This window comes from Oryza brachyantha, chromosome 7 (genome assembly GCF_000231095.2).
Source record: "Oryza brachyantha chromosome 7, ObraRS2, whole genome shotgun sequence".
Classification (NCBI taxonomy): Eukaryota; Viridiplantae; Streptophyta; class Magnoliopsida; order Poales; family Poaceae; genus Oryza; species Oryza brachyantha.
In genome coordinates this window covers 16,100,239-16,117,739 of record NC_023169.2, presented here as the reverse complement: position 1 = coordinate 16,117,739, position 17,501 = coordinate 16,100,239, and the positions used below count along the sequence as shown (strand labels likewise).

The 17,501-nt window shown below is 43.4% G+C and overlaps 2 protein-coding genes across 2 annotated transcripts; one reads left to right on the top strand and one right to left on the bottom strand.

Moving 5' to 3' along the window:
• Positions 1–5,760: 5,760 nt before the first annotated feature.
• Positions 5,761–6,504, top strand: LOC121055017. Its single transcript, XM_040526352.1, has one exon. It carries the CDS (start codon positions 5,863–5,865, stop codon positions 6,343–6,345), a length of 483 nt encoding a protein of 160 aa, XP_040382286.1. The 5' UTR covers positions 5,761–5,862; the 3' UTR covers positions 6,346–6,504.
• Positions 6,505–11,894: 5,390 nt separating this feature from the next.
• LOC102706673 (serine/threonine-protein kinase RIPK-like) lies at positions 11,895–16,501 on the bottom strand. The gene is made up of 4 exons (XM_040525960.1): positions 15,881–16,501; positions 14,577–14,712; positions 13,274–13,410; positions 11,895–12,826 (listed from the first exon to the last, which is right to left on the bottom strand). Exons 1-4 carry the CDS (start codon positions 16,334–16,336, stop codon positions 12,128–12,130), a joined length of 1,428 nt encoding a protein of 475 aa, XP_040381894.1. The 5' UTR covers positions 16,337–16,501; the 3' UTR covers positions 11,895–12,127.
• Positions 16,502–17,501: the final 1,000 nt, after the last annotated feature.

The window sequence follows — 17,501 nt, the reverse complement described above, 5'->3', positions numbered from 1 at the left end:
GTAGCTTTACCATGTATTTCTCAAGCTATAATAGCCCGACACTCATATAGTTTAAGGAGATATTACATAACATATATATCTTGTGGTATTTGAACATTTCACGCTCGAATTCATATCCTGAATAGATGGTGGAAGTTGCCTTCTATGACCTATTTACTTTCTTATTTGTGATCCAAGGTCACAACACCAATCTATATACAAACAAAAAAGATTATTGGATCCTCTGCTTTATGCATTTATGCTCAATTTCGCTCTCAATTCATATGATTTCGTAAATCCGCCCCTAGTTATGTGGGCCCGTGCAGCCCATAACACTCTCGTTGCCTCTGCGGTCACTAGTCGTATCATTCTGTAAAATCTATTTATAGACGTATGGATCCATAACTATACACAGATATAGTACAGGCAAACAATTGAATAATCTAAACAATAGCTGAAAAGCATACGAATAATCTAAGGCCTTGTTTAGATTGCAAAAAGATTTTGCAAAAACATCACGTCAAAATTTTAAACACACATTTAAAGTACTAAACATAGTCTAATTATAAAACAAATTTCAGATTCCGCCTGAAAACCGCGAGACGAATCTTTTGAGCCTAATTAATCCGTAATTAGCGTATGTTGGTTACTGTAATACTTATGGCTAATCACGTACTAATTAGGCTCAAAAGATTCGTCTCACGATTTCTCACATAACTGTGTAATTAGTTTTTCGTTTTGTCTATGTTTAATACTCTATTTAGGTGTTCAAAAATTCAATATGATGTTTTTGGGTGAAAATTTTTGAAAACTAAACAACCCCTAAGCCGATAAGGCACGGTGGTATTCGGCAGAATTTTCACTGCATGTCCACTCTGCTGCGTGGCTTTCGATCTATCCTAGTAGTACCATACATTGGTGACCCTTTGATAATTAAGACTATGCCGTGATGTACTGTACTATACTACTACTCCTTCTCTCGGATTATATAAGATTATAACTATTTATTTGTAATTTTTAACCATTTGGCTTATTCAAAAATTTAGTGCAAATATAAAAATTTATAAGTAATACTGAAACTATTTTTAATAATAAATAAAATAATAAACAAATATTTTTTAAAATTTAAATAAGACGAGTGGTCAAACATTATAAACAGAAAGTCAAAATCACATATAATATTGGTGACCCATTGATAATTATGACTAGGCCGTGATGTACTGTATTGTACTACTATTACAAATTGAGCAGATTGCATTACAGCAGCACAAAAACACGTGGATATCGACATGGTCTCAAGATTTTTGGTCAAGCTGACGCCCCAGCTAAAAGCGTGCCTCAGTGTCAGGTTCATATGTGCTGCCACTAAGGCTAAGTGGTTCTCAAAAACATCATATCGAATTTTTGGATATTTAAATAGAGCACTAAATATATATGAACATTAAAATTAATTACACAGTTATGGGAAAAACCGTGAGACGAATCTTTTGAACCTAATTAGTACGTGATTAGCCATAAGTGCTATAATAGTCTATATGTACTAGTGACAGATTAATTAGACTCAAAAGACTCGTCTCGCAGTTTTTTGGTGAAATCCGTAATTTATTTTATAATTAGACTACGTTTAATACTTTAAATGTGTGTCCATATATCCGATGTGATTTTTTGCAAAAAAAAAAAATTGCAAACTGAAGAAGTCCTAACAATCGGTAATGAATCCTCGGTTTATTTTAAGGCTGCGTTCGAACCCGCCTATCCGGCTAAACTAATCCTCACTTTCCGTTAGCACATTTTTCAAATTGGTGAATTTTTGCAAAAACTTTCTATATAGAAATTATTTTAAAAGATCAAATAAATTTATTTTTAAAATTTTCAATAAGTAATACTTAATTAACTATATACTAGTTATATTTATCGTTTTTCGTATGGGTAATGAGCTTTTGCAATACGCAGCTTCGAACGCAGCCTAAAACCCACCCAACTATTGGAGGCCCAATTTTTTTAATTAAAAGCATTGGAAGATGGAAATTATCCAATTTGGGCAGAGGAACCGTGTCGGCGCCAGTACTGCTAGGGCGACAAATGTGGATCTTAACGACATGGCATTATGGTAGATCCTCCCCGCAAAATATTAACCTAGTATCCACAAGGTTATACCTTGCATGTTAGATATTAAACTGATAAAAGTAGATACTCTCTCTACTTAAACAATATTTGTTTTTAAATAAGATCTAGGCAAACTTCTAAAATTTTGATAACCAATTTTTTAAATAAATTTCTAAAATCAAATAAGTTTATGATAGTACATTTAGAGAAAAGTCTATGTATATTATTTGCTTTATATATAAACTAATTATTTAAGAAACAAATGATGGTCGGAACTTTAAAGGTTTGATTAAATCTTATCCTAAACGATAAAAAAATTTATCAATAGGGTGATCTTAGACAAATTGATGGTCGCATATTTTATTTTTAATGTTTTAATTTTGTTTTCTAATGTCACATCAGCGCCACATCGAACTATGACCGAGTCAAACTAGTCACGATAGTGTCACGTCGTAAACAAACAGACCCAATGCTACCTTGGTACTTCATTTGCACAGTTTTAAGAGAATAATATGGATGTCTTGTACGGTTGACGGATGAAAATCGAACTAGCTTTAGGAAAACGAAATGACATTTTCTCTAACCAAAATCGCAACGGGCTTGTGTTCGAATCCGGTTGGGCCGGTGGTTGACGGCCCAAGAAAAACTACGTGGGCTCGTTCGATGCGTAAGGCCCAAGGCTGAGGACTGCATCCAAAGTTTCAAACGTACCGCGCGTTGCTCCCCTCCTCGATCTTGCGATGTGATGCATGCATGTCTGCGTTCGTGTGACGGAAGGCGACCAGCCGGCCGCTTAACGACGGGCATCCCTACGGTCTACGTCCAAAACAAAATTTAGTTTATTTAGTTAAACTAGAATTGTTTCTAAAATATTAATGGGTTGACCCACGTCATCCTTACGGCCGCTCGGCCGGAGCTGTGCTCGGCGGCTCCCTTCTCCTTCATGCTTCCTTGAAAGTAAACGCCACATGCACGCTAGCTAGCTGCCGTGCTCGCGCTTCGTCCGCCGGAGTAACGGCGACAGGTTAGTACAGTACAATGAACGAACCGTTGTGTATCCGTTAATCCATGTGAATGCTTATGTATAACTAGAAAGTTTATATACATAATATTTTTATGTTTAATTTGTATTATATATATATATATATATATATATATATATATATATATATATATATATATATATATATAAACAGTGGCGGATCTACGATCCGAAGGTTAGAGAGGCTGATTACCTTCTTCCACCTTCAGCATGCCTCTTCTTCTTCCTCCCTCTTCTTCCCCTCTCCTCTATTTGTCCAGCGCGTAGGGGAGGTCTAGAGCTCCGCTAGTCCCTTTAAATCCACCCCTTATATAAAGATTAATTTCTACGTATGTTAAAAAATAATTTTGCGAATGACGGACTCACCTCGTGATCAGGGAAAGTGTAGAAAATACGGTCCAGGTTAGCAATGGTCTTCGATATACGCTCAAAGATGATTTTATCTTTACATAATGGGTAGAGGATTAACGTCACTGGTACTTCTTCCGTTGACTGCAAGAGGAGGCTGAGCTAGAAGCCATGGGGAGCATGCCCTACACTTGGCCGCCTCCCTCCGCGACCTCGCCACCTCTAGCCGCACCCTTGATGCCGCACTAGACGTCCCTCCGCAATCTCGCCGCCGCATACCGTCTAAATCATAGCCAAATTTGGGATTTTGGGGTTCTAATATGCTACAATAAGACACAACGGCTACTACCTTTTATGGAGGGGGCAGATGCAAATGCACTGTCTATATGGCATGCCACGCTGGCGGTCAGACGTGTTTAAGCGTGAATTGGACCAGGGTGTTACATTAAAACGAGATCTAAACGTGTATTTTCTAAGTTTATGGACTTAAATGGTACTGTGCTATAAGTTTAAGGACCGAACATGTACTTCACTTTTAACGCTATATGTAAATTAGAGTAAATTATTAATTTCTGGGCTATCAAATATTTGTTCACCCTTATACGAGTCTAAATAGACTGCAGGGAATAAGGAAATTGCATTTTCCGTTGGCGGTGCCTCCCCACGCCGACCCACTCGCAGGCACAACCCACGGCCGCGTCTTCCTCCATCGGCCGGCGCGCCCTCTCTCTCTCTCTCTCTCTCTCCACGGCCCCGACGCCTGCGCGTGCGCGCGTGAGAGCGATATCCTTTTGCGCAGTTTTGCCTTGCGGGTTGCTCGTGCGCGCTACGTGAAAACCAGGTGCGCGCCGCGTGCCCCGGCGGAAGTCAATGCGGTGCGTGCGGATGTGAACGACGGCGACGGCCGGAGCTGCGCCTCCCTCCCTCGCTTCGTTCCTTGCAAGTAAACGCCTCGCCTCGCCTCGCGCTAGCTGGCGTGCTTCCGTCGATCCGTCGTGCTGGCGGCGGCGGTTGGAAGCAGCGTAACGGTGGGTTAGATTTAGATTAGATAGGAACTGGAGACTGCTCTCTTCATCACTACTCCGTGCCTGCCTTGTACTAATTCGTTTCATCAAGTTTCTTCCTTGAAGAAACCCATCTCCTTTTTTTGCACCGCAAAATTCCTTCACATCTCCGTCCATGAATGCGTCCAAAGGGATAATCTGAATGACATATTTATTAACAAAGAAAGAATGAAGTGCATAAGCGGTCTCTAACTTGTATGTATATGTCATCTAGGTCTCTGAACTCTCAAAATGTATTTTAGATCCTCGAACATGTCCGAAGGTGTCATATAGCTTCAAACGAGCTCCGATCCGCTCCATCCGCTGACATAGCATGCCACGGTGGCGCCTACGAGAAGGGAGAGAAAAGAATAAGGAGGAGAGAGAAACTGACATATGAGACCCATATGGCACCACCAACACGTAGACGCCACCGTGGCATGACACGTCAGCGGATAGAGTGGGTTAGAGCTCGTTTGGACCTATATGACACCCTTGACAAGTTCGGAGACCCAAAAAAGTATGTTGAGAGTCCAGAGACTGAGATGACACATGCATACAAGTTTAGAGACCGCCGGTGCACTTCACTCATACTTTTATATATACGTTATTAGCAATTGAATAAATCAGACTAAGAAAATAAACTATAACAAATAAAATCACAACATTTTTGCTCGTAAACATAACGTAAACAAATAAATATACGGTTGAAAGCACAGCCGATCAGGCGATCAGTTGATGACGCACGCACCTAGGCGTAAACGCCAAGGAAGGGCTTCACCATTAGTCAAGTCAAATTGATTATCTGGGGCATATGTTGTTATGTAAATAAACAACAATATCAATGATCATATACCGCGTCTATAATTATATACAATTATATTGTCATTATTTAGGGGACTCTCCTTAGTTCTCCTAAAATATCACGCCACTGCTGTTCTTTGAACAGGCACTACGTGACTACTAGTACACAACTTAATCAACACGATAAACAAAAAAAATAAATACCGTTTTATTTTCTCAATCAAAAGCAAACAGAAATACGAGTACAATACCAAACAACCGAAGCAAGTTAGCAACAGCAAGGAACCGGCCTGACGCGACAGCTGGCAGGGACCCGTCCGACGTGGCGTCCCCACCCAGCATCCATGATTCCCTCGCGCGTGGGCCCCACCTCCCTCCGATATAAGCTGAAGCATTCCCAACGATCACGCGCGCACGAAGAGGAGAGAGAGAGAGAGAGAGAGGAGCTCACCGTCGCCGTCGCCGGAGTAGCAGAAGCGGCCGCCGCCGGGCAACGAGTAGGAGGAGGTGGAGATAGCTGTGTGAGGGTTGAAGCTAGCTATGGAGGCTGCGGAGGAGACGGAGGTTGCGTGCGATTGCTGCGGGTTCACGGAGGAGTGCACGGCGCCGTACATCGCCGGGGTGCGGGCGCGGTACGGGGGCCGCTGGATCTGCGGCCTGTGCGGGGACGCCGTCGGGGAGGAGATGGGCCGGGCCTCGCCGCCCATCTCGCCGGCCGAGGCGCTCGACCGCCACGCCTTCGTCTGCGGCTCCGGCCGCCGCTCCACCGCGCCGCCGTCCCCCGCAGAGAGCGCGGACGGGCTCATCGCCGCGGTGCGCCTCCTCCTCCGCCGCAGGCTGGGCTCCCCGCCGCCCACGCCGCCGAGGAAGGTTCGCTCCACGCCCAGCAGCCCGAGGCGCGACGTGCCGACCGCAGCCGCCGGCATCGTCTCCGTCGAGACCGTAGTCGCCGGAGGCGGAGGCGGCGGCGCGGGTGGCTCGCTCGCGCGGACGGAGAGCTGCTTCGCCGCGCTCGTCGAGTAAAAACCACAAAAAAATGGTAGATTTCTAGCCTGAAAACTTTAGCTTTTGTACTGTAAATAAATATTTGCTTCTACTTTTTTTCGTTTCATTGATTTTGCTAGCGAGAATTTAAGAGCAATAATAAAATGTGTACATATCAGCGCGAAGTAATGGAAGTGATTCCATTTATTTCTTTTTTTGTCTCTTGTGTGGTTTTCTTTGTGTTTGTGCATAAATTTATTTATTGTTTCTTTGAGATATGGTTTTGTGCATAAATAAGTGATCATTTTGTATCAGTATCAAAGTTCTCTCTATTCCTGCAATGTGTATGATAAATTACAATCAATCGATGCTTAAATTTTTTTTCTAATGTTTTATGCGTTCTTTAGTGACATTGTATCTTTCTATCAAAGAATTCAAGCTGATTATCAACTTCTTTTGTTGTTGCACACATGACGATTTCACTAGAAAAAATTATTCCCCATATGCCTCTGGCCTCACTAAAAACTTGGAGACAACAGATAAACCCTATCATTTGATTAGCACAGAGTCTGTAAATCGAAATGAATGTTCATCTTTCTTTATATTTGCATCCTGAGATTATATTTCCAAGGCTGTAGGGGGCAAGCAACACTGGTTCAATTCAGCTCAACACCAGGGCAAAGATACAAACATGGATCTCTTTTTAATCATTTCTAGTACTACATTTCTAGCCCATGCCATGAACCTGGTTTTGGGTTGGCAGATCAATTAATTACTCGATTTCTGCAAACGCGTGGCACACGTTTTTGATGCTGATCACTCTCTCATTCTCTGCCAATCGCTGGCCTTGCACTGTATAAACCTGTCTTAAGGAAGTCTTCAACCTCGCAATCGCTGCGTACTTATCTATCCTATCAGTGCCATCTCCATCCTTTTTTCATTTCACATTGATGAACATCTCTAATCTTTTTGGCTGCTGATTAATCGGTCAACATATTACATAATTAACACGCAGACGTCAGAGCCCAGCTAGCTAGGTTAATTTACAGGCTCCAACTCTCATGTTGGAGCCAGTCAGGTTGCAGGTTGAGCCATTGAGACGTGTCAAAGAAATGAGTTAAGTACTCTCTGAAGATAAACATAAACACGCACGGCAGAACGCCGTGTCAACAGTGACTAAGCTAGTTCTAACCATATGTCCGTCTACTCATCTCTAATTGTAAAATGTGTACTATTTATATAAATAATTTTAATTCACTCGTCTCTAACATGAAATATGTACTATTTATGTACTCCAGTTAGTTTTTAACTCAAATGAGTCATGGGTGTGTTCTTCTTTGGAGTTTATGGTGAACATTTTTACACGATAGTCGACATATGATGTTCTTTAGGGGAGATTTTTTTTCTTCTTCTTTTTAGATGATACGGAGCATGATGTTCTACTGATGTGTGACAGAAGAGCATCCGAGCATGGATGCATGAACATGTCGAGGAAAATGGGCAACCATTTTTTGTCCCTTTCTGGTGGTTTTCGGTCGCTGGTTTTGGTGGCACTGACAGTTCGAAAGGCGCATGTGGCTTCAGTTAGACACTGAGATGAGCACTGTTATCTTGCAGTAAGCATAGCATAAATGTAGTCCTGTGCTGATCTGATCACCTGAACCAGCTTCCATTCATTCACTCACCTGTGAGCCAGACCAATTATTGGAGGGGCCTCTTCTAGACTTGTCCATGGACCAAAACAGCCATCCAGTTCTCATCAGTGAGATAGCTGTTGCAGGGATTTCAGCCACATGAATATCACTCTGAAGTTCCTCCCCCAGAAAAAAAATTACAGCTCTGAACTTCTGAAACAGCCAATCAGATTGGCAGGGTTGGTTCAGATACGGCAAACAGGAGTACACTCCTGATCTCTACTAGAAAGACAGAGACAAAAACCTGTCAATTCTCTGTTGGCCTTCGTGTGCATGGGCCAAACAAGACCTGGAGAGTGATGAGACGACCAGTTGCAGTATCTCTCACTCTGTGTGGTGTGAGTGACCAATAATTGGAGGAGGCCATTTGGATCTGTCCCAATCTTGTGCACTCTCCCGAGGCGAGGGAATCGGAGCCTTTTGGTTTGTGCAAGACAAGGCCAATGGCCATCGCAGTCAATGACCAGAGTTTGTGAATGGCTGCTCTCTTTCTCTTGCTACTCCGTCCCTTACTTGAAAATAACTTTATTATTCGTCATTATCGCGCATATCAATAAAAAATAAAAAAGCTATAACATTTTTTATGTTATTAAATCTAAATATATGGACACGGATTCGATGACATTTTCCTATAAAATTCTCGGTGACATTAAGTTACTGACGTGTGGAACCCACATGTGTCTGGATCCACGTGTGTGCTACACGTCAGTGACTCAATGTTACCGAAAATGTCATGGGACAATATCAACGAATCCAAATCCTCAATATATGTATTAATCATAGCTCAAAATAATTATATTTTACGACACAACGATGATAAAAAGATGATCTTATTTTGCGGAGGTAGTAAAACAGAACAATCAAGCAAAAGAACAAAAGGAGGCACTTATTCCTATCATGCTATACGTATTGCTTTGACTGGATGGTGCATGGGGAAAAAAAACTTGAAAAGCACCGGCTGAATGCATGGCAAAAGAGGGACAAAAGAACAAGACGAGAGCACACGTGTGAGGCTAAAGCTCCGCTAAGGATGATCAAGTGATGTGTAGTAGAGCAATAGTTAGGTGTCAGGATGTACTCTACTATGTGGACTGTGGGTGATGATCATCAGTCATCTCTCAATCTCTCCAGGATGTGAAGTTACAGCAGAAATGAATCAACTGATACACCGTTATACACTAGTCCTAGCGGTATGTCTTTATTATATCTACTATAAATAAAAAGATTTTTGTTATGCACCTGACTAGTCCTAGCGGTATGTTTTTATTATATCTACTATAAATAAAAAGATTTTTGTTATGCACCTGACTAGTTGCGTTCTTTTCGTAGATTATTCTCAGTTTTTTTTTCTCTCGGTAGGTAAACTATTGCATCAAACCAAACAACTGAACAGGAAAAACTATTCAAAAACAAATCTTCAAGAACTTGTTATTAACATAGCTCATGATAGTCCAATTTGAATAAGAAGAATATTTATAGGTAATATTCAATTAATTTTCTCTGTCCTCAAGAGCCAAATCAGATGATACCTTCCTCTAAGGACATCTTGATCTTGGTGTCCCCTTTGCTGCGTCCGAGGATTTAGATAAGAGTACAAGGCTAAAACAGAAAATTATAAAACAAATAAAAATAAGAAAATCTAAGAAATGTCATTGACAAACGTCTAAGTATAAAAAAATACGATTGATAAGTATATGTTATACAAAATATCATCGTACAAATAACTTTGTCTAAAAAATATCATCGTTATTAGTGTTTCGTCCACCTTTGTTGTTAAATACATTGTTCATATTATAGCACTTAACAGAGAAATGCTGACGAAGCCCTAATGACGATATCACTTCTTAGACAAATTCTTTTGTACGATTGTATTTTATAAAACTTGTACTCATCGATGGAATTTCATATAATTAAGTATTTGTCAATGATATTTGTTAGATTTTCTCATAACAAATAGTAATGATATAATAGCTCAAAAACTCAAAGGAAAATTTCCAAAATGTTAATCCTCATATTGACTTCCCTCCAAAATCTCCTCCCGTTGAGCCATTCCACATAAATTTTGTAGGATCTTTTAAATCCCAATCATTTCTTTCAAATGACCAAATAGGAATTTTTTCTATATAATCCAAATCCTATAATTTCTATGTTTTTTCCTACAAATCAAAGGGACCCTTATGCTGCGAGCATGCGACTACAATACTGCCACCGTCCCAAATCCTTATATAACCTCTGGTGATGTATGATTCAGAATTTCAGATACAACAAGCATGTTCTTGCCTCACTGTTTTTCAATGGAACGGGGTTTTATCCCCATTTTCTACTACGAGAAAACGTACAGTTCAATAGTTTCATACAAGTGTTTGGAACACCAAAGAAATGAACTCGATGTTATGCACTAATGCAAGGAGTTAAGTATTTCAGACCGAGTATATATCCCACGTTGTTTTCAGAAGATGGAAACAGCAGCAAACAACCAACCAGTGTTGGTCAACAAACGCAGTAGAATAGAACAAGTATTTCTGACACAAATTGAGGTCTACTACTATAGGAAACCCAGATACAAAGTACTCGTATTAGAGAAATCAAATAATAGTTGAGCTGTATAGCTGCGTGCATGAATGCAGAAGCAATGCAATGATACATAACTGTATCGAACATTCTAATCTGCTTCTTTTTTTAAAGAGGAGATATGATGCAGTACTTAGTATAGTATTGAAGATTGTAGAAACTTAGCAACTATGCATCCAATCAGGCTGCTGGTCTGAAGGAGCATCAGAAAGTTCAGAACAAGTTGGCAAAGGGCGCCGTCAGTTTCTGCTCATCTTTATCATCAGATTACCAGTACAAAATTGTCCCATGAAAGAAAAAGGAGGTGTAGATCTAACAACATTTTCGAAAAGGTGTTCCAAGGTATCAAGATCGATGTTATTACATGCACAACCTATCTTATCTGGTCATCAAATACAAGAACTGAAGAACAGTGTAACATGCACAGTACAGTACCTTCTGCCTAGCAAAGTTCAACTATTTACAGGTCGAATTGAACAGATCTAGTGACAGCCACCGGAGCACCAAGAACACTAGTCAAGCTTCACCTTATGTAGGCGAGGTGGCCGAACCTGGCCGCCGGAATCGACTGACCGAACGCCTTGCCGGCCATGCCGACGAGCCCCCTCACCACCACCTTCACCCCACGCGCCACGCCGGCGCCGCCCTTCTTCCCCGCCGGAACCGGAACGGCAGCACGGCCGCCTTCGCCGTCACCCGCCGCCACCTTAGCGCCATGGAAGCACCGCAGCGGGACCTCCATCTCTCCTCTGCCCACAAGAAGACGAGGTAGACGACGACGATATGATCTAGCAAGCTGGTCGATCACCGAGCGACACCACCACACACCCAAAACGCCGTGCTTTATCAGCTACGAGCCAAAGCGTCCGGCTTAATTTCTTTATACGGCGGTCGCCGGAGCCGGTCCAACACCTATAGCGTGTCTGACCAGCGGCGTCCGGACGTCGGCGCCGCCGTGCCGGGTCGTCGCGCGGCTGCGCACGCTGCATGCGATGGCACGAGAGGGACGTGCTGTCCTCAGTGACAGCGACAGCAAATTTGTAAACTACGCTGCGAGACCTCGTCAGATACCATGAGACCAATCTTTTGCAAACGAAAAACTAAATAAAGACTTAAAATAAACCATGATGAATAAACATCAAGATTAATTTTAAATTAAAAATTAAAAATTTTGCTTATAAGTTTAAAACAAAAGCAACCATGCCTTGTCAACGCCTCAACGGCCAGCAAATTTGATGCGATCATCAAGATCGATCTGTTCATCTGTATCTGCCATTGTCGAAGGCAAATTGGCCTTTTTGAAGGGATCAAACAATGATGGGATTATAGAAGACGAGACCTGATATGATATGATTTTTGTTGTGCTGTGAAATTTAATTGCTCTCTGCTGCTGCTGCTGGTTGGTCACACACTCTGCATCTCGCTGAAACAAACAGAGTACAGGGATGCTTTGCAAATCCTAAAAACCAATGGCATCTCACCACCTCATCACACTGCACGCACACGTGGAGCAAAGGCAAAGCAAGCGCCGGTGACGTGGCATGCGCACGTGTCAGTCACGCCTTGTGGTCGGCGGGGAGGTGCCACACCCAGAACTCCTCGTTCCGGCAAGCGACGGCGGCGGCGGCGGGCTTCCTCGGGCTGCCCTTCGGCGACGTCCGGAGGCGGCTGCGGCGGCGGTGGTGGTGGTGGTGGTGGTGGTGGTGATGATGCTGATGCTGCTCGTCCTTCCGCGCCCGCCGCTGCTGCTGAGCCTTCTCGCCGCCGTCGTCCTCGGCCTCCGGCGCGACGAAGAGCACCACGGGGCCGACGGGCACGTCGTCGGTGGCGGCGAGCAGCGGCTCGAGCGCGTCCACGACGGCGGACATGTCGGGCCGGTTCTTGGGGCTGCCGCTGAGGCAGCGGTACGCCACCGCGGCGGCCTCCCGCGCCGCCGCCGGCGAGTACCGCCCCTCCAGCGCCGGGTCCATGATGCGGGCCAGCCGGAGCGGGTCGCGCAGGCACGGCCGCGCGTACTCCACGAGGCTCTGCTCCCTGTTCGGCCGCGTCTTGTCGACGGCGCGCCGCCCCGTCATGATCTCGAGCAGCACCACCCCGAAGCTGTACACGTCGCTCTTCGCCGTCAGGTGGCCGGTCATGATGTACTCCGGCGCGGCGTAGCCATGGGTGCCCATCACGCGGGTGGACACGTGGGTGTCGTCCCCCTCCGGCCCATCCTTCGCCAGCCCGAAGTCCGACAGCTTCGCCTTGTAATCCTGCACAAAATCCACAGCCCAACCCATCAATCAGCCATTGGGCTTACTCTTAAAATGGGCCTTTCACCGGAGAAATTCAAATTGGGCTCAATCTTGGCCCATTTGGGGTAGTAATTCACTAGTGGCCCAATATATGTTAGCTCACAGCACTAACAACAGTATGATATTAAGTTTTTTTTTTGGACATAAGTATGTCACAAAATGCTTCAAAATCCAACTGTACCAAGCTCAGTTTTCTACTAGTTACTCTGTCTTTTTTTTTTCACTAGTGAGAATATTTCAGATGTGAAAATGTCAGTAGGAGAATTTGTTAGATGTGATGCACAAGTACAGTATGATATTTTTTCTCGAATGTGTAAAGGAATTACACGTCAATATATTAGAAGGAAAAGAGAGTTAAACGCAACGCATATGGCCAGACTAAGTGAAAAGGGGCAGTCCACTGACCGAATCGAGCAGGATGTTGGAGGCCTTGAAGTCACGGTAGATGACCGGCTTCTCTGCGTCGTGGAGGAACGCCAACCCCTTCGCGGCGCCAACCGCGATGTTTAATCGGGTCGACCACGGCAGCACGGCAGGAATCTCTGCAAAACAAAACAATGAAAATCTTCAGAAATCTCAGCAGGATCAACGTCAGCTAAAGCTGCATAATTTTGTATTAATTGATCGATAGCAGCCAGGTTATGTACACATCAATCGAACAGGAAAACTGAAAAAAGCAGTTTATGCGTATTGTTGCAGCAGGGTTTCGTAGGGGAAAAAGAAAATTGATGATGAACAGTACTGTCTAGCCGACCATGCGTGTTATCGCCTTTGTGGGAATTTTGGTTTCTTGTTCTCTCTGCGTCTTCTGAAATTTTTGTTTTCAACTTTCAAGAAATGTTTTATTGTGTTTTGGAGGGATCGATGCAGTCAACGAGTTAGGAGATTTCGTCATGACCAAGAACAAATCAATCAGTTGAGCCGCTGGGGCTGCTGGGAAGATGCAAGCAGCACACTAGATTACTACTGGCAATACACTATGTCAAACTGACATTGATCCAACAACTACAGGTGACCTCACTTTCATCTGACGTCTGTAATCTAGCATTAGAAAACATCTAGTACCATATTTCTAGCTTGTTTCGCAAGGGTGAGTGAATGCTTAATTGACCTTTACCTAATGCAATATTTTCCATGGGTTCTGCATGCTGATTTATGAGGAGAGAAGTTTCAGTCAAATTCAGTTTGGTCAGAACTCTGAACTCTAATAAGCTAGGAGGGTGGCTAGCCAAATTAAAAGGAAAAATTATCCACCATTAAAGCTGAAAGCCTCAAGGACGCAACAAAAATATTGAATAGCAAGTTACCCATTTGAAATAGACCGCTGAATAAGGCCTTCTCTCTCATTTAGTGATCTCTATTGTTAGGTTGTAAAATAACCTAATTTTCCCAATGACCATCAAACCATGCCACGCCAGGTCAATGTGTTCGTGTGAGACTGGTCAAGCCAACTTCTTTTCTAATCTCACCATATCATGACCGTACCAAACCACTCATTAACCTTCAGTTAATTAGGTAGTCCTACTTGAACTAAAACTTCAGTAGAGAGACATCTCGTCAGTCACATGATTAACATGAACACGGTGGAAAGTTGGCAACTAGTGCTAGATCGATGGAACAGTAAACAATACAATATACAATGATATATAACCGAGCAGTACTAGCTAGCTAGTTAAGCTGAAAATAATTAGTTAAGGGGCGTGCTTACGTTTGAACAGGTGGTTCTCGAGGCTGCCGTGCTCCATGTACTCGTAGACGAGGAGGCGGTTCTCGTCCTCGCAGCAGTAGCCGACCAGCTTCACCAGGTTGGGATGCCGGAGCTGGCCGAGGAAGATCACCTCTGCCTGCATATATTCAGCCATGACAGAGTCATCAGAATCAGGTTTAGATTAAAAAACTTCATAGCTAGCATCAGTAATTAATCAGCATCACATCCAATTCAGGGGGCACTGCTGCGTTCGGCAACATGATTAGATCACTGGAAACTTATCCGACCGCCGCCGGGACCGTCACATCCCCCAACTACCCTCCCTTGTTCTTTGCCTCGCGTGTCCTAATCGCGCTGCCTAAGATATTTTTAAGCCTCTTTGATTAGGTTCTAGATGATCTTGTAAGTACTATTAGTTGATCTGAAATTAATAAACAATCTGTAATTGTTCATGCCAAGCGTTTCGGGAACCATTTTTTTCCGAAGTTGCGGGCCATAGCAGTAACTGATTTTTACCAGATATAAAAGTTTTCAGAAAAAAAAAAGTAGTTAACTAGTCATAATTTGTAAGAGTTCAGACTTTCAAATATAAAACATAAATTATATTTTCTTTTAGGTGGTAACCTGTATTCGGCCACTAGCTTCAGATCGATAACCAACTAGCTACTGGTGATCTGTCTATGTTTGATGGGAAACTGAGTAGCATTAGGAAAGAAAAAGATTGGTAATTTGGCTGAAATTGCCTATTGCAATTCAGCCGACCCAGCCAAATTGCCTATTGCTACAGGAGAAATGACATAACTTTTCTTCCGTGCAATAATAAATTGGAAATGGACACTTTCCCCCCCAAAAAGCATTAAGCTATAAACAAAATCGGTGATAAATATCACTCTCAACTAAAAAAGCAGCTACTATTCATCACTCAAAAAATTCAGTTATCTAGAGGATTACTCAATGCCCTAGGATAAACTGGAAACTGAGTGATCCTTGTAAGGCAACTACTACCAATTAAGCTAGCTAGTAGCTTCGTTGGCCACAAGGCCACTCTTTTACTATAAGAAACCAAGTGAGAAATGTTGTTTCCCCAAGCATTAGATTTAGGGATTCTTCAAAGGAAGCTGGCACTACACTGTCTCGGATTTAATTATTACATATATAATTGAATAATCTGGTTTTTTAGGTATTGATTAATCTGGTTATTAAGTAAAGTAATTAAGGCGTGCAGGGATAGTTGATTAAAAAAATGAAATAGATTAATTAGTAAAGTTGATTAAGAAAAAAGGACACGTGGAGGGGTGAGGTACCAGCCATTCCTTGTGGCCCTGGGCTCCCTCGGGGTCCCAGAGCTTGACGGCGATGGCCTGCGCCTTGAGCCCCGGCTTGACGCCGTCGCCGACGAGGCCCTTGTAGACGGGGCCGAACCCGCCCTCGCCGAGGAAGTTGCCGGAGACGAACCCGCGGGTGGCTTCGCGGAGCTCGGCGACGGTGAAGACGTGCAGGTTGGACCCCACCAGCGACACCGACAGGTCCTGGTCCGCCGCGCCGGACAGGTCCGTGAACGACAGCCGCCGGAGCGGGCCGCCCCCTCCGCCGCCCCCGCCGCGCGGCCGCACCTTCTTCCCCCCGCTCTTCTTCTTCCCCTTCCCGCCGAAGCAGCCCACCAGGAGAAACCCCCACAGCGACCACGGCCACGCCGCCGCCTCCTTCTCCTTCTTCCTCGCCGCCGCCGCCACAACCTTACAGTCGCTGGAGGACCTCATCGCCACCGCCCGACCGTAGTAGCTACTATCATGCGCCGTCCCGTCGCGGCGAGCGACCAGACCGTCGACCGAGCTAGCTTGATCGGAGAAGCCCCTCGACAACGCCGGCGAGTGGCGGTTTTCGCGGCTTTGCCCTCCCCGGCGATGTCGTCGTCTGCGTGGCAAAGCGAGGGGCTGCCTCCACGAGTGGATATATAGGCGAAGGCCAGAGGAGAGAGAGATAGAGTGTGAGCCTGCAGGTGGGGCCCACGCGTCAGGACATGTGCACAGAGAGAGGCAAGGCATGCAGGTGGGGCCCACGTGTCAGGATGGGATGGAGTGGCCTTTTTGATATTTTGTGTCATTTGTGTTGACCAAGGAGGGATTTTGGTTTCGATTTTTAGATTTTTAATTGTTATTATTATGATTATTATGGAGGATTTGTTTTTGTGATGATGCAAATTTTGGAGACGTTGATGGGATGATTTTTATATGTGGTGATGGTGCAATGTGCTCCTCCCCGCCTTTACCTACTTTGTATTGCGACATGTAAGCAAAGACTTGGTGTTGATTTTATTGTGTACGCTTTTTTTTAAGCTCATTTTTTGTATTGTGGGGATGGATAGGAAGGAAGGAAGCAAGGTCATATGTACAAGTACAACCAAATGTGTTTTTGTTTTTTTTTAATAAAGATGATATTCGATCAAAACAACATTTTCATGTCTGGATTCTGGAGTAAATATCACGCGGTGACACCGTGACAAACTGACAACCAACAAAACGTTATTTTCAAAGTAAATTTCACACAAATGTATATTTTTACTCCCTCCATTCTTTTATGTTTACACTAACCAACGTCATATAAATAAAGATGGAGGTAATATATGGTCCGGATAACACAAAACGATTTTTGGCACGTGGCACATAATCTTAAGTGTTATGATCCACGAGTTTCACAAAACCATGCCATTAACAATTCTAACTTGCTACTACAGCGAAATAAATTGCTTAATCATATGGACTAAAACTTATACATGATACATCTAAGAACTTAAATCAAACCTGATTTTACACAGAAGGTATAAATTGTAATTACGGTGGATTAAAAATAATTGGTTAAAAGTATAATTTTATAAAACTCTGTTACTATCATAATCCAGTGGTGGATCCAAAAACCAATGAATGA

Excerpts from the sequence above, each read along its gene's own strand:
- LOC121055017 (XM_040526352.1), top strand. The coding sequence starts at position 5,863 with ATGGAGGCTGCGGAGGAGACGGAGGTTGCGTGCGATTGCTGCGGGTTC.
- LOC102706673 (XM_040525960.1), bottom strand. The coding sequence starts at position 16,336 with ATGAGGTCCTCCAGCGACTGTAAGGTTGTGGCGGCGGCGGCGAGGAAG. Across the intron at positions 14,713-15,880 it reads AGGGCCACAAGGAATGGCTG|GCAGAGGTGATCTTCCTCGG; the intron begins GTACCTCACCCC and ends GAATATATGCAG. Across the intron at positions 12,827-13,273 it reads CCAACATCCTGCTCGATTCG|GATTACAAGGCGAAGCTGTC; the intron begins GTCAGTGGACTG and ends GATTTTGTGCAG.